Here is a 24,808-nt window from a genome sequence, read left to right as displayed (position 1 = left end):
TACTGCAGGATACCAACTGGGTGAAGGGACAAGGTCCATACTGCAGGATACCAACTGGGTGAAGGGACAAGGTCCATACTGCAGGATACCACCCAGGTGAAGGGACAAGGTCCACACTGCAGAATACCACCCTGGTGAAGGGACAAGGCCGATGGTGCAGGATACCACCTGGGTGAAGGGACAAGGCCGATGGTGCAGGATACCACCCGGGGAAGGGACAAGGCCGATGGAGCAGGATACCACCCGGGTGAAGGGACAAGGCCGATGGTGCAGGATACCACCTGGGTGAAGGGACAAGGCCGATGGTGCAGGATACCACCTGGGTGAAGGGACAAGGCCGATGGTGCAGGATACCACCCGGGGAAGGGACAAGGCCGATGGAGCAGGATACCACCCGGGTGAAGGGACAAGGCCGATGGTGCAGGATACCACCCGGGGAAGGGACAAGGCCGATAGAGCAGGATACCACCCGGGTGAAGGGACAAGGCCGATGGTGCAGGATACCACGCGGGGGAAAGGACAAGGCCCATTGTGCAGGATACCACCCGGGTGAAGGGACAAGGCCGATGGTGCAGGATACCACACGGGTGAAGGGATAAGGCCGATGGTGCAGGATACCACCTAGGTGAAGGGACAAGGCCCATAGTGCAGGATACCACCCGGGTGAAAGGACAAGGCCCATAGTGCAGGATGCAACCTGAGTGAAGGGACAAGGCACATGGTGCAGGATACCACCCAGGTGAAGGGACATCGCCCATAGTGCAGGATACCACCCAGGTGAAGGGAAAAGGCCCATAGTGCAGGATGCAACCTGGGTGAAGTGACAAGGCCCATTGTGCAGGATACAACCTGGGTGAAGGGAAAAGGCCCATAGTGCAAGATACCACCCGGGTGAAGGGAAAAGGCACATGGTGCAGGATACCACCCGGGTGAAGGGACAAGACCCATGGTGCAGGATACCACCCAGGTGAAGGGACGAGGCCCATAGTGCAGGATGCAACCTGGGTGAAGGGACAAGGCCCATTGTGCAGGATACCACCCGGTGAAGGGACAAGGCACATGGTGCAGGATGCAACCCGGGTGAAGGGACAAGGCCCATGGTGCAGAATGCAACCTGGGTGAGGGACAAGGCCCATTGTGCAGGATACCACCCGGCTGAAGGGACAAGGCCCATTGTGCAGGAGACCACCCGGGTGAAGGGACAAGGCCCATTGTGCAGGAAAACACCCGGGTGAAGGGACTAGGCACATGGTGCAGGATACCACCTGGGTGAAGGGACAAGGCCCATTGTGCAGGATACCACCCGGGTGAAGCGACAAGGCCCATGGTGCAGGTTGCAACCCGGTTCAAGAGATAAGGCCCATGGTGCAGGATACCACCCGGGTGAAGGGACAAGGACCATGGTGCAGGATATCACCCAGGTGAAGGGACAAGGCCCATAGTGCAGGATACCACCCAGGTGAAGGGACAAGGCCCATGGTGCAGGATATCACCCAGGTGAAGGGACAAGGCCCATAGTGCAGGATACCACCCAGGTGAAGGGACAAGGCCCATAGTGCAGGATAACACCCGGTTGAAGGGACAAGGCCCATACTGCAGGATACCACCCAGGTGAAGGGACAAGGTCCATAGTACAGGATACCTCCCAGGTGAAGGGACAAGGTCCATAGTGCAGGTTACCACCCGGGTGAAGGGACAAGGTCCACACTGCAGAATACCACCCAGGTGAAGGGACAAGGCCCATAGTGCAGGATACCACCCGGGTGAAGGGACAAGGCCCATTGTGCAGGATACCACCCGGGTGAAGGGACAAGGCCGATGGAGCAGGATACCACCCGGGTGAAGGGACAAGGCCGATGGTGCAGGATACCACCCGGGTGAAGGGACAAGGCCGATGGTGCAGGATACCACCCGGGGGAAGGGACAAGGCCCATTGTGCAGGATACCACCCGGGTGAAGGGACAAGGCCGATGGTGTAGGATACCACCCGGGTGAAGGGATAAGGCCGATGGTGCAGGATACCACCCAGGTGAAGGGACAAGGCCCATAGTGCAGGATGCAACCTGCGTGAAGGGACAAGGCCCATTGTGCAGGATACCACTCGGGTGAAGGGAAAAGGCCCATAGTGCAGGATGCAACCTGAGTGAAGGGACAAGGCCCATTGTGCAGAATACCACCCGGGTGAAGGGAAAAGGCCCAGAGTGCAGGATGCAACCTGAGTGAAGGGACAAGGCCCATTGTGCAGGATACCACCCGGGTGAAGGGACAAAGTCCAGAGTGCAGGATACCACCCGGGTGAAGGGACAAGGTCCAGAGTGCAGGATACCACCTGGGTGAAGGGACAAGGCACATGGTTCAGGATACCACCCGGGTGAAGGGACAAGGCCCATAGTTCAGGATGCAACCTGGGTGAAGGGACAAGGCCCATTGTGCAGGATACCACCCGGTGAAGGGACAAGGCACATGGTGCAGGATGCAACCCGGGTGAAGGGACAAGGCCCATGGTGCAGGATACCACCCGGGTGAAGGGACAAGGCACATGGTGCAGATTGCAACCTGGGTGAGGGACAAGGCCCATTGTGCAGGATACCACCCGGGTGAAGGGACAAGGCCCATTGTGCAGGAGACCACCCGGGTGAAGGGACAAGGCCCATAGTGCAGGATGCAACCTGGGTGAAGGGACAAGGCCCATGGTGCAGGATACCACCCAGGTGAAGGGACAAGGCCCATAGTGCAGGAAACCACCCGGGTGAAGGGACTATGCACATGGTGCAGGATATCACCCAGGTGAAGGGACAAGGCCCATTGTGCAGGATACCACCCGGGTGAAGGGACAAGACGCATAGTGCAGGATACCACCCAGGTGAAGGGACAAGGCCCATTGTGCAGGATACCACCCAGGTGAAGGGACAAGGCCCATAGTGCAGGATACCACCCGGGTGAAGGGACAAGGCCCATGGTGCAGGATATCACCCAGGTGAAGGGACAAGGCCCATAGTGCAGGATACCACCCGGGTGAAGGGACAAGGCCCATGGTGCAGGATATCACCCAGGTGAAGGGACAAGGCCCATAGTGCAGGATACCACCCAGGTGAAGGGACAAGGCCCATGGTGCAGGATATCACCCAGGTGAAGGGACAAGGCCCATAGTGCAGGATACCACCCGGGTGAAGGGACAAGGCCCATGGTGCAGGATATCACCCAGGTGAAGGGACAAGGTCCATAGTGCAGGATACCACCCGGGTTAATGGATGAGAGATAATGCCCAACATCAAGAAGGAAAGACTTACTAGCATCCAGTATGGGTTTCAGAAGTCTGCAGATTGTAGGAGAAAGGGAAGGGAGCTGTCTTCGGAAAGAATGAGTTGGTGTAGGATATTCCTGGTTTCAACAGTGAGGATTAAGGGGTAGCAGGATGTAACTTCATCCAGATGGTTAACACTATGAGGGTTTTTGATAGGTTAAATAAGGAGAAACTGTATCCAAAGGACACAGATTAAAGATAACTGGCAAAAGAACCCGAGTGGCGATGAGGAGAACATTTTTAAGCAATGAGTTGTTATGATCTAGAATACACTACCTGAAAGGACAGTGGAAGCAGATTCAATAATAACTTTCAAAAGGGAATTGTATAAATACTTGAAACATATTGAAGGTGAAGGAAAAAGAGCAGGAAATGGAAGTAATTGGACAGCTCTTTCGAGGAGCTGGCACATGGAACGATGGGCCAAATGACCTCAGTCTCTGCTGCAGGATTCTGTGAATAAAGGATTGAGGCTGTTGACAGAGTCCAGGTGTGGAGGATGGAAATGGAAGAGGTATAATGAAAACGTGCTAGTGGTGGCAGCACACTCACCTGTCCAGCATCTTGGTGGTGGCACGTTCCAACTTGGCCACAACCTGAGGAAGCTGTGCATCATCGTCACATAATCCACCCCAGCCGAGAACCCTTGCCAGGTCATTGCCCGTTCCCAGGGGCAGCACACCCAGCTTGCACTGGAAAAGCGAGGAACATACTTCAGCAAAATGGACCAGCTCACAGTCAGCACCATCCAGTCATCACTGCATGATCAGTCCCCTCCCCTCCTCTCTGTCTGTGCTCAGTCCCCTCCCCTCCCCTCTGTCTGTGTTCAGTCCCCTCCCCTCCTGTCTGTGTCTGCTCAGTCCCCTCCCCTCCCCTCTGTCTGTGTTCAGTCCCCTCCCCTCCTGTCAGTCTCAGCTCAGTCCCCTCCCCTCCCCTCTGTCTGTGCTCAGTCCCCTCCCCTCCCCTCTGTCTGTGTCTGCTCAGTCCCCTCCCCTCCTATCTGTGTCTGCTCAGTCCCCTCCCCTCTGTCTGTGTTCAGTCCCCTCCCCTCCTGTCTGTGTCTGCTCAGTCCCCTCCCCTCCCCTCTGTCTGTGTTCAGTCCCCTCCCCTCCTGTCTGTGTCTGCTCAGTCCCCTCCCCTCCCCTCCTGTCTGTGTCTGTCTGTGCTCGGTCCCACCCACTCCTGTCGGTCTCTGCTCAGTCCCCTTCCCTCCTGTCTGTCTCAGCTCAGTCCCTCCCCTCCCCTCTGTCTGTGCTCAGTCCCCTCCCCTCCTGTCTGTGTCTGCTCAGTCCCCTCCCCTCCCCTCCCCTCCCCTAGTCTGTGCTCGGTCCCACCCCCTCCTTTCAGTCTCAGCTCAGTCCTCCCCTCCCCTCTGTCTGTGCTCAGTCCCCTTCCCTCCTGTCTGTCTGCGCTCAGTCCCTCCCCTCACCTCTGTCTGTGTTCAGTCCCCTCCCCTCCTGTCTGTCTACGCTCAGTCCCTCCCCTCACATCTGTCTGTGTTCAGTCCCACCCCCTCCTGTCTGTCTCAGCTCAGTCCCTCCCCTCCCCTCTGTCAGTGCTCAGTCCCCTCCCCTCCTGTCTGTGTCTGCTCAGTCCCCTCCCCTCCCCTCCCCTCCCCTAGTCTGTGCTCGGTCCCACCCCCTCCTTTCAGTCTCAGCTCAGTCCTCCCCTCCCCTCTGTCTGTGCTCAGTCCCCTTCCCTCCTGTCTGTCTGCGCTCAGTCCCTCCCCTCACCTCTGTCTGTGTTCAGTCCCCTCCCCTCCTGTCTGTCTACGCTCAGTCCCTCCCCTCACATCTGTCTGTGTTCAGTCCCACCCCCTCCTGTCAGTCTCAGCTCAGTCCCTCCCCTCCCCTCCCTTCTGTCTGTGTTCCATCCCCTCCCCTCCTGTCTGTCTCTGCTCAGTCCCTCCGCTCCCCTCCCTTCTGTCTGTGCTCAGTCCCCTCCCCTCCCTTCTGTCTGTGTCTGCTCAGTCCCCTCCCTTCTGTCTGTCTCTGCTCGGTCCCTCCCCTCCCCTCCCCTCTGTCTGTGTTCAGTCCCCTCCCCTCCAGTCTGTGTCTGCTCAGTCCCCTCTCCTCCCCTCTGTCTGTGCTCGGTCCCACCCCCTCCTTTCAGTTTCAGCTCAGTCCCTCCACTCCCCTCTGTCTGTCTCTGCTCGGTCCCTCCCCTCCCCGCCCCTCTGTCTGCGCTCAATCCCCTCCCCTCCCCTCTGTCTGCGCTCAGTCCCCTCCCCTCCTCTCTGTCTGTAATCAGTCCCCTCCCCTCCTCTCTGTCTGTAATCAGTCCCCTCCCCTCCTCTCCGTCTGTGCTCAGTCCCATCCCCTCCTCTCCGTCTGTAATCAGTCCCATCCCCTCCTCTCTGTCTGTAATCAGTCCCATCCCCTCCTCTCTGTCTGTGCTCAGTCCCATCCCCTCCTCTCTGTCTGTGCTCAGTCCCATCCCCTCCTCTCTGTCTGTGCTCAGTCCCATCCCCTCCTCTCTGTCTGTGCTCAGTCCCATCCCCTCCTCTCCGTCTGTGCTCAGTCCCATCCCCTCCTCTCCGTCTGTAATCAGTCCCATCCCCTCCTCTCCGTCTGTGCTCAGTCCCATCCCCTCCTCTCCGTCTGTACTCAGTCCCATCCCCTCCTCTCCGTCTGTGCTCAGTCCCATCCCCTCCTCTCCGTCTGTACTCAGTCCCATCCCCTCCTCTCCGTCTGTACTCAGTCCCATCCCCTCCTCTCCGTCTGTACTCAGTCCCATCCCCTCCTCTCTGTCTGTACTCAGTCCCATCCCCTCCTCTCTGTCTGTACTCAGTCCCATCCCCTCCTCTCTGTCTGGAATCAGTCCCATCCCCTCCTCTCTGTCTGGAATCAGTCCCATCCCCTCCTCTCCGTCTGTAATCAGTCCCATCCCCTCCTCTCCGTCTGTAATCAGTCCCATCCCCTCCTCTCCGTCTGTAATCAGTCCCATCCCCTCCTCTCTGTCTGCGCTGAATATCACCACAGCCATGCCCAAATCCCAAGAATTAACTAAAAAACAAACCTCTGAAGGTTGAGTAAACAGCTAATATAACCAGAGTAACCATTCACTGACCTGTTTGTGTAAACCGAGTTTATCGATTTCTGATAAGACCCAGCCCACACTTCCATCCCCTCCACATGCCAGGATTCGGAATGTAGCAAACTTCTGGAACAGACAGAGCCTGCCATGGAACAAAAGCAGCTCAGCTCCACTCCAAATAGGAAGCAAAGTTATAGCAATGTAACAGCTGGAAGTCGATTGCTTGAAGCAATGCCACAGAATTTCCTCAAAGGTGCTCTGACAACATGATCAAAACTTGCCTGGAATGCAGTGGGAATGCTGTTTATATCCAAGTCATGGCATAAAGTGGGAACAGCTCCAAGCAAATTCCACATGCTTCCGCTGAGATTGTTTGTAAGGATGTGAAATCATGTTGACAAGGTTCTGTAATTCTATCAGCAAATTCACTGTGAAATGTTGGCCAACCAGTCCTTTTCAACAGACGACAGATTCCGCAAGCAGCTCAATATCAGAAGGTCCAAGTTAAGGACTTGAGCTTATATTCCAGGTTGACGCTCCAGTGCAGTACTGAGAGAGTGGGGCAGTGGCGGAGGGGCAATACTGAGAGAGTGGGGCAGTGGTGGAGGGGCAGTACTGAGAGAGTGGGGCAGTGGCGGAGGGGCAATACTGAGAGAGATGGACAGTGGTGGAGGGGCAGTACTGAGAGAGATGGACAGTGGTGGAGGGACAGTACTGAGAGAGAGGGACAGTGGCGGAGGGGCAATACTGAGAGAGAGGGACAGTGGCGGAGGAGCAGTACTGAGAGAGTGAGGCAGTGGCGGAGGGGCAGTACTGAGAGTGTGGGGCAGTGGCGGAGGGGCAGTACTGAGAGAGTGGGACAGTGGCGGAGGGGCAGTACTGAGAGAGTGGGACAGTGGCGGAGGGGCAGTACTGAGAGAGTGGGACAGTGGCGGAGGGGCAGTACTGAGAGAGTGGGACAGTGGCGGAGGGGCAGTACTGAGAGAGTGGGACAGTGGCAGAGGGGCAGTACTGAGAGAGTGGGACAGTGGCGGAGGGGCAGTACTGAGAGAGAGGGACAGTGGCGGAGGGGCAGTACTGAGAGAGTGGGGCAGTCGTGGAGTGGCATTACTAAGGGAGTGCTGCACTGTCAGAGGGGCAGTACTGAAGGAATGCTGCACTGTTGGAAGGACAGTACTGAGGGAGTGCTGCTCTGTTGGAAGGACAGTACTACAGGAGGGTTGCACTTTGGAGGGGCAGTAGTGAGGGAGTGCTGCACTGTTGGAAGGACAGTACTGAGGGAGTGCTGCTCTGTTGGAAGGACAGTACGAAGGGAGGATTGCACTAATGGAGGGGCAGTACTGAGGGAGAGCTACATTGTCAGAGGTGCTGTCTTTTGGCTGAGTTGTTAAACCATGACAGTTCTAGTACTTTGGCTGAGTGTTTAAAGATCCCATGGCATTACTCAACAAAAGACAAAGCTCTTCTGGTGGCCTGGCCAGTTCCTTCCTCAACCAACATTACCAAAAAACAGATTCATTTATCATTCACGTCACTGTTACTGTTACTAGTGCAAAATGGCTGATGTATTTTCATAAAAAACTGCACGTCACAAAGTAAATTATTATGTGAAACTCTTGAGGAATGTTAGCAATGATAAACCACAAGGTTTTTATGTTGACAGCTGAAGAACAGATGGTAGATGGACCTACCCGTGGTGGGGCCCACCAATCATCAGGTCGAACACCTGTGCTGGATTCAGAAGCTGTTTGAACTTCCTGAGGAACTTCACGCCCTGGTTATCACCACTCTTGGAATTCACCAGGACCAAGAGGGGACTGGTACAGGATGAGGCACAAGTGGCCTTCCAGAATCCTGAGCAGAGACAAGGACAGAACACGCGGCTGAGCAATGTTTTTTGGACTGAAAAGATATACAAAGTTAAGATAAACACACAAGGAAACAGATAGGCTGAATGGGAATTTCCCAGCAATATAGAGGTCAGAATTCCAGCCCCATTGGCCGACGGGCCTGGAATTTGACTGACCAGTGGGGGCTCTTGGGAAAATCCTCCACCTGGTCCTCGCCACATATTAACGGAATGGATCTGAGATAGTTTCTCATCTAACAGCTCAGTGGAGCTCTCACCTCCTGGGACTGAACCCTCACCTCCTGGGACTGTGCTACTGAAGCCTTGCAATAGGCCTCAAGCCATTGGAAGGGAAAAGCAATCAATCTCTGGGGAACTGATTACCTATCTGAGCCTCATTCACCTCGATCAGTGTTGGTTTAGGCCGCTCCACCTTCCAAGGGCAGAAGCCTACTTGTAGGCCCTTCCCTCCCATGCCAGTGACCACCCCTCCCCCACCCCTTTCCTCACAATTTGGGAGGGGTTCAGCATCTTCGGACTTGGGCTCCCCGAGTCTCTGCCCTACTTCACTTATCAGAAAGTTGGCCTCCCTAGTTTCTGAAAACTCCTTACACAGTGGACTGCCTTGTTCAGCTGTGAGGTAACCCCCACGGATGATCTTATTTCCCTTCCTTATAAAGGTAATAACTCATGTAACCCCAAGGTCTGTGCATTTATTGATGTTCTTCTTGATTATAATCTCCAACAGGTCTCCTACAACTGATGTGAGGCTAGATGAAACGTCCTGGCTTATCCCCCACTGCCCATGGCACAGGAGTGTAACATTCACTGTTTGGCAGTCCTTTGGCATGATTCACGTTTTGAGTGAGACTCCGCCATTACAAGGCGTTCCTGTTGGTGTTAGTTTCTGGTTCAATTGCTGAACACAGAGCTGTACCTAAAAATGGACTTTTAAACTCAGCAGGAACCCAATTGCTGCCTGTGACTGGCCAGTTCCTTAATTCGGCCAATTCACCTCTGAGTTAAGAATGAAACCATGTCCGGGTAAGCATGCCATACACAAAGCAACCAATGAAATTAGGGCTCCTCGGCCTTTCATCAACTTCACTGCAGTTGCAGAGTTGACACTCCCCAAGTCTCTCTGTTAGCCAGCTTGTGCAGGGTAAAGCCCTTCGGCAGTGCAGTTTCATTTGAAATCTAAAACTCTCTCCCCCGCAAAAGGCTGTGCATGCTGAGGGTGCAATTAGAACTTCCATGACTGAGATTGCTAGATTTTTGTTGGGTAAAGTGCCAGGTACTTGGAGCAAATGCAGTTAAATGGATTTGAGATACAGATCAGCTATGATCTGATTGAGTGGCGGAGGAGGGGATGAATGGCCTCCTCTTGTTCATAATGTCCCTGTATTCCACTCAAGATTAATCTCAATACATTCCTTCATTTATAGCTTCACTACACAGCATTCTGTTCCCATAGCAACCATTGGACCTGATAGTTTACTGCTACATGTTAGAGTCAGAACGCATTTTTGAAAACCTGTTTGTGAACATTCATAGTGCAAAAATGGAGCTTCTCCCAGAGCTCCAGAATGAGAAATTAAGGTTTGAAAAGCAATTTGTAATCAGAGGCGTGTGTCACGTGGTAATGATGTAAAATGACAATTACGCACATTGTACAGGAAGAGATGGGAAAAAAGGAGATTTCACATCACTGAAAGAGTCTCATTATCAGGACCTCATTTATAGAGCGAGTCTCACTGTCACAATCCTTTTCAAAAAGTGTCTCACCATAAGGACCCCTTTTAAAGGGTTAACACTGCAACCTTAACTAAATCCATGTATCACTCTCCTTCCAATCTCCCCAGACTGTTAATACTGCATTTATGTACCTACATTTTTGTGTAAGTAAGATTATGTCTATGCCTGTGCATGTATGCATGTCTGTGCATGTAAGTGTACATCTGTGGGCATCTGTTTGTACATGTGGCCGTTTGCTCATATCCTTCTGTGTGACTGCACATGTTTCTGTATGTGTCTGTGTTTGTGTGCCTCTGTGTCTTTCTGTCTGCATGTCTGTGTCTTTGTGTGGCTGCCTCTGTATGTTAGTGTGTGTGTGTGTGTATTCTGCAAAAAGCTCCTCTGCTGGCACTGAAGCAAATTCTGATCTCCTACAGTCGTTGAAGAAGGCGGGCTGACAGTACTGAGTTACTGCGGGAGGACAGCAGTCTCAGTTACTCACCATCTGAGTCAATGCTGTTCAGGGCAGTCGGAGGAATGACGGACAGCTTGCATTGTCCCAGTGGGCACTTTCTGTCTAACTGCTCCTTGCAAACATTGTGGACCTGAAAAACAGAGGCACACATTCTTAACCAATGCGTTTCCATACCGGCTTTCAATATATTCCAGCAGGACAATGCTGAATTACACACATGGCACCAGCAGATTGCAGCATGCTTTATTTAATTCATTCATGGGATGTGGGTGTCACTGGCCAGGCCAGCATTTATTGCCCATCCCTAATTGCCCTTGAGAAGGTGGTGGTGAGCTGCCTTCTTGAACCGCTGCAGTCCATGTGGGGTAGGTACACCCACAGTGCTGTTAGGAAGGGAGTTCCAGGATTTTGATCCAATTTATAATGGCCAATTTACCTATCAACCTGCAAGTCTTTGGCTGTGGGAGGAAACCGGAGACCCGGAGGAAACCCACGCAGACACAGGGAGAACTTGCAAACTCCACACAGGCAGTACCCAGAATTGAACCCGGGTCGCTGGAGCTGTGAGGCTGCGGTGCTAACCATTGTGCCACTGTGCCGCCCCCAAAACTACTTGTGTGGATCGTTACTTTATTTTTTATTTAGAGATACAGCACTGAAACAGGCCCTTCAGCCCACCAAGTCTATGTCAACCATCAAACACCCATTTATACTTATCCAACATTAATCCCATATTCCTACCACATCCCCACCTATACTAGGGGCAATTTATAATGGCCAATTTACCTATCAACCTGCAAGTCTTTGGCTGTGGGAGCAAACCGGAGCACCCAGTGAAAACCCACACGGTCACAGGTAGAACTTGCAAACTGTGCACAGGCAGGACCCAGAATCAAACCTGGGTCGCTGGAGCTGTGAGGCTGCGGTGCTAACCACTGCACCACTGTGCCGCCCATTTGTGAGTTACTCGCTGCAGGATTCCTAGTGTCTGACCTGCTCTTGTAGCCACGGTATTTATATGGCTACTTCAGTTCAGTTTCTGGTTAATGGTAGCCCCTAGGATGTTGATAGTGGGGGATTCAGCGATGGTAATGCCATTGAATGTCAATGGGAGATGGTTAGATTTTCTCTTGTTGGAGATGGTCATTGCCTGGCACTTGTGTGGCACGAAAGTTACTTGTCACTTATCAGCCCAAGCCTGGATATTGTTCAAGTCTTGCTGCATTTCTACACGGACTGCTTCAGTATCTGAGGAGTCACGAATGGTGCTGAACATTGTGCAATCATCAGCGAACATCCCAACTTCTGACCTTATGATTGAAGGAAAGTGATTGATGAAGCAGCTGAAGATGTTTGGGCCTAGGACACTACCCTGAGGAACTCTGCAGTGATGTCCTGGAGCTCAGATGATTGACCTCCAACAACCACAACCATCTTCCTTTGTGCTAGGTATGACTCCAGCCAGCAGAGGGTTTTCCCCCTGATTCCCATTGACCTTAGTTTTGCTAGGGCTCCTTGATGCCATACTCGGTAAAATGCTGCCTTGATGTCAAGGGCAGTCACTCTCACCTCACCTCTCGAGTTCAGCTCTTTTGTCCATGTTTGAACCAATGGGCTGTAATGAGGTCAGGAGCTGACTGGCCCTGGCGGAATCCAAACTGAGCGTCACTGATCAGGTTATTGCTAAGCAAGTACTGCTTGATAGCACTGTCGATGACACCTTCCATCACTTTACTGGTGATTGAGAGTAGGCTGATGGGGCAGTAATTGGCCGGGTTGGACTTGTACTGCTTTTTGTGTACAGGACATACCTGGGCAATTTTCCACATTGCTGGGTAGATGCCAGTGTTGTAGCTGTACTGGAACAGCTTGGCTAGGGACACAGCAAGTTCTGGAGCACAGGTCTTCGGTACTATTGCCGGAATATTGTCAGGGGTTATAGCCTTTGCAGTATCCAGTACCTTCAGTTGTTTCTTGATATCACGTGGAGTGAATCGAATTGGCTGAAGTCTGGCATCTGTGATGCTGGGGACTTCAGGAGGAGGCCGAGATGAATCATCAACTCGGCACTTCTGGCTGAAGATTGTTGCAAATGCTTCTGCCTTATCTTTCGCACTGATGTGCTGGGCTCCCCCATCATTGAGGATGGGGATATTTGTGGAGCCACCTCCTCCAGTTAGTTGTTTAATTGTCCACCACCATTCACGGCTGGATGTGGCAGGACTGCAGAGCTTAGATCTGATCCGTTGGTTATGGGATCGCTTAGCTCTGTCCATCACATGCTGCTTACGCAGTTTGGCATGAAAGTAGTCCTGGGTTGTAGCTTCACCAGGTTGACACCTCATTTTGAGGTATGCTTGGTGCTGCTTCTGGCATGCCCTCCTGCACTCTTCATTGAACTAGGGTTGGTCTCCTGGCTTGACGGTAATGGTAGAGTGGAGGATATGCCGGGCCATGAGGTTACAGATTGTGGTTGAGTACAATTCTGCCGCTGCTGATGGCCCACAGTGCCTCATGTATGCTCAGTTTTGCATTGCTAGATCTGTTCGAAATCTATCCCATTCAGCACGGTGGTAGTGCCACACAACACGATGGAGGGTAACCTCAATATGAAGGTGGGACTTCGTCTCCACAAGGACTGTGCTCCTACCAATACTGTCATGGATAGGTGCATCTGCGGCAGGCAAATTGGTGAGGATGAGGTCAAGTATGTTTTCCCCACTTGTTGGTTCCCTCACCACCTGCCGCATACCCAGTCTGACGAAATCAGGAATATGAGTGCGATGTCACTGTTAAGAGCACATATGGAAATCTTCCCCCAATGTGTTTCATTCAGAAAGAACTCATTGATATTTAAGGATGACTGAAATGATTTAAAGCTTGGGTGTGAGAGTGCCAACAAGTTTAACGAAATGCTTGCTCCCTGTGACATTCAAATAAACTATGTGGGGAATAAGGGGAAGCTGGGTAAGTACATGAGGTGGAAAGGAATAGAAGGATTATGCTGATAGGGTGAGATGAAGTACGTGGGAGGAGGATTCTATATAGATATATTACAGTGGTAAATAGATTCAAACAGCAGATATAGATTTATTACTGAATATTAACATTAACCTACTCAATGTAATTCCATTTCTGTTCAGATTGTCACAGATTTTACCTTTTTTTTTGCTTAACCTATCTGTGCTTGATGAGGCAGGTTTATTCTGTATCTGCCCTGGAAGTGTTTGATGGGAGAGTGTAGAGGGTGCTTTATTCTGTTTCGCTATCACTGCAGGAGTTCTTCAGGGTAGTGTCCTGGGACCAACCATTTCTTCATCAATGACCTTCCCACCAACATGAGGTCAGAGGTGGGGATGTTCACTAATGATTGCGCAATTTATTTATTTATTTAGAGATACAGCACTGAAACAGGCCCTTCGGCCCACCGAGTCTGTGCCGACCAACAACCACCCATTTATATTAATGCTACATTAATCCCATATTCCTACCACATCCCCACCTTCCCTCAATTCCCCCACCACCTACCTATACTCGGGGCAATTTATAATGGCCAATTTACCTATCAACCTGCAAGTCTTTGGCTGTTGGAGGAAACCGGAGCACCCGGCGGAAACCTACACAGTCACAGGGAGAACTTGCAAACTCCGCACAGGCAGTACCTAGAATTTAACCCGGGTCGCTGGAGCTTTGAGGCTGCAGTGCTAACCACTGTGCCACTGTGCTGCCCTATTCAGTACAATTCACAAGTCCTCAAATAGTGAAGCAGTTCATGTTCACATGCAGCAAGACCTGGACAAAATCCAGGCTTGGGCTGATAAGTGGCAACATTCATGCCATGCAAGTGCCAGGCAATGACCATCTCAAACAAGAGAGTTTCTAACCATCTCCCCTTGATATTCAACAGCATTACGATCGGTGAATTCCCACACTATGAACATCCTGGGGTTACTATTGACCAGAAACTGAACTGAACCAACCATATAAGTACTGTGGCTACAAGAGCAGGTCAGAGGCTGGGAATTCTGCAGTGAGTAACTCACCTCCTGACACCCCAAAGCCTGTCCACCATTTATAAGGCACAAGTCAGGAGTGTGATGGAATACTCTCCACTTGCCTGGATGAACAGAACACTCAAAAAGCTCAACACCATCCAGAACAAAGCAGTCCGCTTGATCGGCAACCCACCCACCACCTTAAAAATTCACTCCCTTCACCACTGGCACACAGTGGCAACAGTGTTTACCATCTATAAGATGCACTGCAGCAACTTGTTAAGGCTCCTTAGACAGCACTTTCTAAACCCACGACTCTACACCTAGAAGGACAAGGGCAGCAGATGCATAGGAACACCACCACCTGCAAGTTCCCCTCCAAGACGCACACCATCCTGACTTGGAACTATATCGCCGTTCCCTCACCTCACTATCGCTGGGTCAAAATCCTGGAACTCCCTTCCTAACAGCACTGTGGGTGTACCGACACAATATGGACTACAGTGGTTCAAGAAGGCAGCTCACCACCACCTTCTCGAGGGCAATTAGGGATGGGCAATAAATTCTGTCCTTGCCAGTGACATCCACGTCCTAAAAACGAATATTTTTAAAAAACATGCTGTACCTGCCCTGGAAGTTTTTGATGGGACACTGTAGAGAAGAAGCATCTTTCTGTATGTAACTCCTGTGGTGCTAAATTTAATAGTGATGGCTTCCATTATATAGTATACAAACAGGCCACTTCCCTTCCAGATTCGAAAGGTGTTGAATCAGGATGAATAGTTAAATCTTTGATTGAAATCCAATGCTGTTATCCTTCTCAAGTTCCTTGTCTTTTGATTACTTGGCAGAGTGAATGTGCTGAGCTCTGCACCTCGGCAGTGATATCAGTGGGAGAGTTCCAGGAGAAAGGGCTATCCATATGGTTTCAGTGCCGATTTAGTGATTAAATTGGCTCAGCTTCTATATTTCATATTGCTTCTTAAATGCTTACTTGAGTGAACGCCAGGACCAAAGAAAATTATTTTTGGCAACTGCTGCCAGGTGTAATGAGATTGATGACTCCGTTCCAATCTCAGCTCGCTCGAGGTGTGGGGGAGGGGAGAAGCAGCGGCTAACGTCATCTCTGTGTGGTGTGACCAGACCCTGAGAGTGGAGAGTCAACCCAGGCGGAGAGCTCCGGGCACCGCACGTTAGGAAGGATTGACTGGCCTTGGAGGGTATGCAATACAGATTCACTAGAACGATACCAGGGTGTAAAGGGTTAAATTATAAGGACAGTTTGCATCAACTTGGCTTGTATTCCCTTAAGTACAGGGAGATTGAGGATGCCTTAGTCAAGGTGTTTAATATATTAAAAGGATTTGATATGGGGAAACAATTTCCTCTTGTGGGGAATCCAGAACAAGGAGACATAATCTTAAAATTAGTGCCAGGCCATTCAAGAGTGAAATCAGGAAGCATTTTTCACAGAAAGGGCAGTGGAAATCTGGAACTGTCTCCCCACAAAAGGCTGTGGGATGCTGAGACAATTAATGCTTTCAAGACTGTGATCGATAAGAGTTTTGTTATTTAAGGATATCAAGGGATATGGAGCAAAGTGTGAATAAACAGGGTTGAGGCAACGTTCAGGCATGGTGTCACTGAATGACAGAACAGGCTCAAGAGGCTGAATGGCCTGATCGTTGTCCTTTGTTCATGTGACTCTGTGTCCAACTGATAGTATAAATACCACACCAGGTAGAAGAAGAAAAGAGAATTTATGAAGTACAACGAAAGACTCACTGTCCCCAGGAACTATAATGGTGCAGCTGTGCAACACTGCCTGTTTCCAGTGCTCTGTCTGAGCTCAGCAACAAAGGAAGAGACTAGAAGACTGCTGTTCCACACAGAGGGACACACTCTCTCCCTAACACTGCTCTCTCTAGAGCTCACCCCTGGTAATTAGGCTCTCGCCCTTCCTTTGTTCAGCTGTTCTTCGTGTTCCACAATCTTCCTCTTAAGAAAGAGAAGGCTGAGATGTGGTCATTTAGCCCATCGAATTCCATCCCTGTGCATTATCAATCCAAACACAAGTATCTGTATCTCTGATTTGTGGTGAGTGGCTGAGGTGATTCTGCGCAGACAAATTCTTTGGAAAGCTGCACTCTCTTAATACCAGCACTTTACGTCAACAAATCACCCTCACTTGGGATTTGCAACCCATGCCCTTCCGTGACTCCTACTGGAAGTGAGTGTACATGCACATTATCTAAGGACAGGCAGGGCTGACTGAGCTGGGATTCCCTGACCATGCACTCAAATAAGCTGCTCCCTCCTTTGTCTAATCGCACACATGAAGAATGGTCACTTTGGTAAGGAGGGTCATTAATCCATACTCCAGGAGAGGCGTGGGAGACTGCCAATGATAGACAGCAGGCCTTTTTATGTGTGGCAAATGAACAGGTCAAGTTTCACCAAGGTATCCGGTCAGATCATGTCTGCCATTCTAGGGTTGCTGACCCTCGTACATTGCCCAGGTATGGGATTGGAAGTTGACGGATGGGGAGAGAGGGAAACTGAGGAATTCGGGTTTGGGAAATAGGGAGGAGAGGAAGACTTGGGAATAGGGATCAGGGGATTGGAAATTTGGGGGAGGGAAGGGATTACAGTCTGGGGAATGGTGCTCAGGAGATTGGGGCTAGAATGGGGAGAGAGAGAGAGACTGGGGAATAGTGATTGGGGGAATCAGGAGTAGAGAGATATCGGAAAGAGTGGGAACGGCACTGAAATAGGAGCAGCCAGGGTGAGTGACGCCTGTGGATCTTACTGGGGACTTTCTGCAGTCTGTAGCCCTACCTCAGTTACAATACAAATAGCACACACAGACCCAGGTTGGTGCCACACACTGACCCAGGTTGGTGCTACGCACTCATTGTTAGCCAGGTTTACAAAGGCACTTGCCGAAAGTGGAAGCCCCTGTTGATTTTTCTCCTCCTCCTCATGCAGGGACAGTGAGGCCAATTTTTAAAAAATTCATTGGTGGCATATGGGCATCACTGACAAGGCAAAATTTATTGCTCATCCTTACACAACTGAGTGGCTGGCTAGGTCATTTCAGAGAGAAGTTAAGAGTTAACCATATTGTTATGGGTCTGGAGTCAGATTGGGTATGGATGGCAGACTTCCTTCCATAAAGCACAAATTTCAGAAAGGTTTACACGACAATTAGTAGATTCATGGTCACCATTATTGATACTAGCTTTTTATTCCAGATTTATTTAATTAACTGAATTCCCCAGCTGCCATGGTGGGATTTGAATGCAGTTTCAGAATCATTAACCTAGGCCTCTGGATTGTTAGTTCAGCAAATAATCACTGTGCTATCATCTGCCATAATGATATCACTCCTACTGCCCTCTAGACTGAGACCCGTTATCTCAGCACAGACTATGTATTCAATCTGGTTAGGATTACGGTTGGAATCATAGAATTATTGAATGGTTACAGCACAGAAGGAGACCATTTGACCCATTGGATCCATGCCAGCTCTCTGCAAGAACAACTCAGTTAGTCCCACTCCCCCACCTTTTCCCTGTAACCCTGCAAATATTTTCTCTTCAGACAATTATTTAATTCCCTTTTGGAAGCCACAACTGAATCTGCCTCCACCACACTCTCAGACAGTGCACTCCAGATCCTAACTACTCATTGTGTAAAAATGTTTTTCCTCATGTTGCTGTTGGTTCTTTTGTCAATCACCTTACATTGGTGCCCTTTGGTTCTTGACCCTGCTGTCAATGGGAACAATTTCTCTCTATCTACTCTGTCCAGACCCCTCATGATTTTGAATACCTCTCTCAAATCTCCTCTCAACCTTCTCTTCTCCAAAGAGAACAACCCCAGCTTCTCCAATCTACTCAACTGAAGTCTCTCACCCCTAGGACTATAGTCGTAAAACTTTTCTGCATCTTCTCTAATGCCTTCACATCCTTCCTAAAGTATGGTGCCCAGAATTGAACACAATTCTCTAGTTGAGGCCGAACCAGTATTTGATGAAGGTTCACTATAACCGCCTTGCTTTTGTACTCTATGTCTCTATTTATAAAGCCCAGGATCTCATATGCCTTATTAACCACTTTCTCAACCTACCCTGCCACCTTCAACAATTTGTACACACATCCCTGCAGGTCCCTCTGCTCCTGCACCCCCTTTAGAATTACATCCTTTATTTTAGATTGCTTCTCCTCGTTCTTCCTGCCAAAATGTATCATTTCACACTTCTCTGCATTAAATTTCATCTGCCATATGTCAGCCCATTTCACCAGCCTGTCTATGTCCTCTTGAAGTCTCAATCTTTTTGCTGAGTCATGGACCAGCTGTCCTATTTCAAGTCAATCCTTATGATTCTCTGACTCTTTATCCTGCTTTTCACAGAAAGCAAGTGCATCAAACTGAATGCTGCATAGACAACGGGGTAGATTTTAATCTGTCACACATGTATCATTTGGGCAGAGCACAGAGAGAGAGAGAGAGAGAGGCATCAGGATGGGTGGATCACAGGCCCATAAGAGAACCTGCTCAATTTACCTTCTATTGATTTAAATGGAAGGAAAAATCACACAGAATCCATAACAGATCTTGGGGCATTCATTCAGTTAATAGGCCTTTTATTTCTGAGTCAACAGGTCATGGGATCAAGCCCTACTCCAGAGACTTGAGCACATAATCTAGACTGACACTCCAGTCCAGTACTGAGGGAGTGCAGCACTGTCAGAGGTTAAAACAAAACCCTAAAAGATCCTATGACACTATTTTGAAGAAGAGCAGGAGAGTTCTTCCCAGTATCCTGGACAACATTTATCCCTCAACCAACATCACTGATAACAAGCTGTTTGGTCATTATCTCATTGCTGTTTGTGGGAGCTTGCTGTGCACAAACTGACTGCTGCATTTCCTATATTACAGAAGTGACTATGCTTCAAAACTACTTCATTGGCTGTAAAGTGCTGTGAACATCCTGAATGTGTTTATACACAAGTTTACTCCAACTTGGTTATCGTCTCCGTCTTCTGCCCAGGTAGATGAAAATTTATCCCAATATATTTCTGTTTACTTTGTGTGCAGAGCCAGCTGGAGAAATTGTGACTTTAAAAGCATCAAATCAATCATCTTTTTTAAAACAATCAGGTTTAATTCCAGGTATGAGTATTGGCCTTTATAGCCACTCCAGGCACTGCTCCACAAACCACTGACCACCTGCAGGCGCTTCCCCATTGTCTCCCGAGACAAGGAGGCCAAAGAAGAAGAAAAAGATGAGTACCTACATTATTAAAAATGCCCACACAATAAATATCCTGAAGGTAACATGAACAAGATTAAACTCTTACAATTGCTTTGCACCACAGACACCTCCAGTCCTGCAGCCTCCGGACACTGCCACAAGCTTTATCGCAAACAGCACATCTGGCACTGACTGGCAGGTTCCCCTCCAGCCACTGGTGAGGCATGGCAATCTGGAACAGAGCAGAGATTGCAGTAAGTTCAAGGATACATACTGCCAATTGGCATCACAGCTAAGGGAAGTTCAATCAACCCAGTACTTACTGGACATCCCCTGAAATAATTACGGTCAATTAACGATAATTAATTCAATTACTGATAATAATAAATGACAGCAAAATGAGAGGCACTAATAGAAGTCTGGTTACAGTACAAATGGAGCCCAAAGATCTAATCCCTACCCTCCACATTACTGATGTTTCACCTCTTTGGCCAATTATTCATTAATATTGTTGTTCGTGGATGACCAGCCTCATACAGGTATTGTATTTATTCATCTTTGTGTTTATTAGTTTTGAAGTCCATTGTCAAATGGAAGTTTCTACATTCTGCACCTCCTAAATGTTTTCCCTGTTTGTCATCTCTTCTGCTGTCCCTGGGGGCATCAGTGGTCAGAGTAACGAGCTGGAAATTGTGGAGAAGCCAAATGAAAGTGATGTGATGCATCTTGACTTCAACACAATGAAGAACTAGGGAGGAAGAGGGGCTAAGTTAGATGAGCTCGGTGATGAAGAAGATCGAGAAAGGAAACCTCAGGGGGAGCAGTGATAAAAGAAGCATCAAAAAGTAGACAGAGCAAAGAAAGCGTGCAATAGAGAGTGTTTCAAGGTGAGAGAGAGAGACCTCTTATCAGATAAGTTGCATTTTATATTATATCCATTTAGTTGAATATTTGATATATAATTTAAAAATCATGAATCAATTTTTAGTAAGCAGCTTCATATATTCTGTTTTTAAAGACTCCAATAATAGGAGCTGACAGATTTCAGCTCAATTTCCCAATTGTACTTACCCCTTCCTCATCTTCGATAATTTCATTTCCTACAGATGCCAGTGTGGTCCATTTGCAGTTGTTTGTTGCCCTGACAGCACATCGTTTGTGAGCTTTAAATTTACACACTGTCAATTAAAAAGAAGCACTCGTCAGTGTGCTGTGAACTCTCTTAAAACCCAGACTTACCCAATAATAAGCCTAAGACTTCTCACCAAGAAGAGTTTCCCGAGAACCACAGCCCAGGGATCTGACACACCCAGAGGCTACACTATGGGCTGGATTTTGCCATGCTGGTGGGGCTCCCGGCACCAGGCCAAAAAAGCAAAGGGAAGCTTGCCTCAGCCTTTCAGAACCCCCCCCCCCGCTGGCGCGATATAGCGGCACCCAGGCACTTCGGTGACCGTCGCTAGGATCCCGTCCCTTTAAAGATGGAGATCCCGCCTCCAAGAGCTGGCATCCAATCAGAGCCAGCAGCTCAATAGCCTCAGCGGCGCCACCGGGAGCGATGTCCGCTGTTGGTATCACAAGAGGCCTTGGACTCAGGCCCAGTGCTGCAACCCCAGACCTAAGGTAAGTGAGGCGGGGCATAGGTGGAGTGTTTCCTGGTGGGGGCCCTCTGTCGGCCACAGATTGCCCACGGAGGAGGACACTCCACCCCAAACCGGCAGGGAGGTCACCTGGTTTCACTGAATGACCTCCCCGCGTGGCAGAGCCCTCCCCCGCTGCTGGTTAAATCCCAGTGATGCCAGGAAGAGGCTCTTAAGGGTCTCAATTAGCCTCTGGGTAGGGAAGGCCATCCTCAGCCTATCCCGCCCCCGACTAAATTCCAGTGCAACAGGAAAGCAACGGCCCCTCCATTCCCCTCATCCCACTGCAACTCTTTGGGTCCGTCCACCTCCTAACCCGTCTCCGGGTGGCCCATCAAATACAGTCCTGTGTTTGAGGCAGTATTAAATTAATAGATGCACAGTATTCCCAGTGTGACCAGTTTTCACTGATATAAACAATTCAACAGTCAACCTTGACTTTACAACAACAGCTTGTATTTATATAGCTCCTTTAATTTAATTAAATATCCCATGGCAAGAGTGTTATAATGCAAAATTTGACACCAAGAGATATTCGGCCCAATGACCAAAAGCTTGGCCAAAGAATTTTAAGGAGCATCTTAAAGGATGAAAGAGAGGTCGAGAGGTTTAGGAAGGGATTTACAGAGCCCAGGGCCTAGGCAGCTCAAGGTACAGCCACCAATGGGGGAATAATTAAAATTGGCAATGCTCAAGAGGTCACAATTAAATATTTGGGAACAGGGAGGGGGGGGTGGGGGGGGGAGGCCATGCAGGGACTTGAAAACAAGGATGAGAATTTTAAAACTGAGGTATTGCTTCACTACAAGCCAGTGTCGGTCAGCGAGCAAGAGTGACAGGTCAACAAGACTTGAGGTAAGTAAGGACATGGACAGCAGAATTTTGGATGACCTTACATTTACTGATGGTAGAATATGGGGGGCTGACCACGAGTGCATTGGATTGGTCAAGTCTAAAGGTTTACAAAAGGATAGAGGAGGGTTTCAGCAGCACAGGCAGGGACGGAGTCAAGCGATGTTACAGAGGTGGAAATAGGAGATCTTAATGATGGGGCAGATATGCGGTCAGAAGCTCATCTTGGGGTTAAATATGACAACAAGGTTGCAAACAGTCTGCTTCAGCCACATACAGTTGCCTGGGAGTGGGATGGAGTCGGTGGCTAAGGAATGGAGCTTGTAGCAAGATGGAAGACAATGGTTTTAGTCTTTCCAAAATTTAATTGGAGGAAATTTCTGCTCACCCAGCACTGGATATCAGACAAGCAGTTTGACAGATTAGAGACGGTGGAGGAATCGAGACAGCTGGTGTTCAGGTAGAGTTGGGAGTCATCAGTGTACAAAAACTGACACTGTGTTTTCAGCAATGTCATTGAGGGGCAGCATGCAGATGAGAAATGTTGTGGGGGGGGGTGGGGGTCAGGGATAGATCCTCATAGGACACCAGAGGTCATGGTGCTGAGCAGGAAGAGAAGAGAGCGGGTCACGATTAGATAAATATGAATGGAAAAACTTCAGTGTAGTCCCAGCCAGTTGAACAACGGTGGAGAGTCATTGGAGGAGGATGGTGTGGTCAACCGTGTCAAAGGACGAGGAGGGATAATTTTTCTTCATCACAATGAAATAGGATGTCATTTACCAGCAACACAAAGAATATTTCAAGCAGACAATACTCTGAGAGGGTCACAGAGCTGTGGTTGACAGTAATGTTCTATATATACATGCACACTCCTGCTATAAACAGGTAGATTTACTAACTCTGGTTAGACCATAATCTGGGAGGTATTATCACATAACTTCCTGCCTCCAAACACCTTGTCCCTCCCCACCAATGGTCAATCAATATGGTAGCTGTAATACCCACAATCCTCTGCGCTCCAAAAACTGGTCTATCCATTATGTAGTTTCTGCTAGAATGTGCATGAGGTTGGGTCATATTGCATCCTGAGTGTGTTGTGACCCTGCTGATCTGTTGTGAATCCATTCAGAGTGAAACAGCAGAATCTCCTGTGTCACTCACATGAGTGTCTGGGAGACTAATCTTTAATTGTAGGATTGACAACCCTATATGCTGGGCCTGACTGTGATTTACGCTGTATACAAGCATGAATGCCAAACCTAGCTATGCTGAATGGTGCTATATAAGAGCATCCATTTTAATTCTAAACCAAGCCATGGTGTCTCATGTTAGGGCTCTAGATTCTTCCATTCATTCTAAACAGAGTCATGCTATCCAGGATTGCAGGCGGCTCCATTCATTCCAACCTGAGTCATGCTATTCTGTACTGAGAATGGCTGCAATCATCCTATAATGTACACTATCAAGGGCTGAGCTGGCTGTTTTTTGAGTGGATTGTTCTGACATTTTTGGGACATTAAACATAACACTAACAAGTAAACAGGGTTTGCATTGAACTTCCGTCAACTTGAAGGTAATGGAGCCAAATTAGCCCCAGGAGATTCCTGGTGTAAGAGTCGATTTTTAAAACAGGTCCATTGTTTTCTACCTACTCCTGTGTTTATGATGTTGACATTTCAGTAATTAATGTAATTAAAGCTCATTATGCTGATACAAATTTAAGCCCTGATCCCGACCTCTATCTCCTGTCCTCCACAGCCCCGCCCCCAATGTTGCCCTCCATCTGGCAGAGATCGTGATCCTAATTCCTCTCAAAATGACTCAAGTTCTCAGTGACTCCCACTTACCTTCACAAGAGAGCCCGTGAGAGGTCATTCCTGAGAGGGCCTCACGGCAGACATTACAGAAGGTGGGTCGGGCGTGGGATGAGGCGTACCAATTGTGCATCCCTGAGAAATGTTCCATATTCAGCTGACTTGCCTAAGGAAGATGCAATGGATAATTGTGCTTAGTTTGAATCTTAGAAGAAGGCTGTCAAATGTAAAGATGAAACCAGCTCAATCAAACACCAGGTGAAACTGGAACAATCATGGTCACCTCACACTGCCCCACACAAGACAAGTGAGCTGGTGCCTGAGAAACATCACTTGTGTGATCACAAAGACATTTTTAAACTGAAATTGCTTTAGAAAACATAAATGAGCATTCATCCATCAACTGTGCCCTTTCACAGCCCACATACACTATCCCCCATCATGGACTCTGCCCAACTATTCAATCTCCTTCCACGGCACTTGTACTCTCTATCCTATCATTGATTGAATCCCCCATGTTTAATTTGCTCTGATAGTCCATGTGCATTCTATCATCGACTCAGTTCCATACACTTAATCTCATTCCTGCAGCCCATGTACATTTTACCCTATTATGAACACAGACACAGAAACACAGGTAGACACACATACAGACACATACGCACATGCACAGACACACATGCACAAACACATATGCAGGCATACACACACACAAAGACACAAGCTGGCACACACATACATACAGGCATGTTTCAGACACATGAACATACAGACACACGCACACATGCAGACGCACACAAGCAGACACGCACATGCAGACACGCACATGCAGACACAGCCTGG

General features: G+C 49.1%; 1 protein-coding gene across 2 annotated transcripts in view; it reads right to left on the bottom strand.

The window, feature by feature from the left end:
* Window positions 1-24,808, bottom strand: part of si:dkey-172j4.3 (diacylglycerol kinase eta) — a 246,914-nt gene that overhangs the window by 67,073 nt on the left and 155,033 nt on the right. For both annotated transcript variants that reach the window (XM_068047884.1, XM_068047885.1), the window contains exons 5-11: window positions 23,999-24,131; window positions 20,728-20,834; window positions 19,763-19,888; window positions 10,426-10,528; window positions 8,032-8,194; window positions 6,374-6,482; window positions 3,857-3,996 (exon numbers count right to left, since the gene is read on the bottom strand). In XM_068047884.1, the coding sequence (XP_067903985.1) occupies window positions 3,857-3,996; window positions 6,374-6,482; window positions 8,032-8,194; window positions 10,426-10,528; window positions 19,763-19,888; window positions 20,728-20,834; window positions 23,999-24,131 (881 nt within the window). The remainder of the gene's footprint in view (window positions 1-3,856; window positions 3,997-6,373; window positions 6,483-8,031; window positions 8,195-10,425; window positions 10,529-19,762; window positions 19,889-20,727; window positions 20,835-23,998; window positions 24,132-24,808) is intronic.

The sequence above is a fragment of the Heterodontus francisci genome, chromosome 15 (genome assembly GCF_036365525.1).
Source record: "Heterodontus francisci isolate sHetFra1 chromosome 15, sHetFra1.hap1, whole genome shotgun sequence".
Classification (NCBI taxonomy): domain Eukaryota; kingdom Metazoa; phylum Chordata; class Chondrichthyes; order Heterodontiformes; family Heterodontidae; genus Heterodontus; species Heterodontus francisci.
Note: the sequence above shows the minus strand (reverse complement) of the source record. Positions and strands in the feature narration are given on the sequence as shown.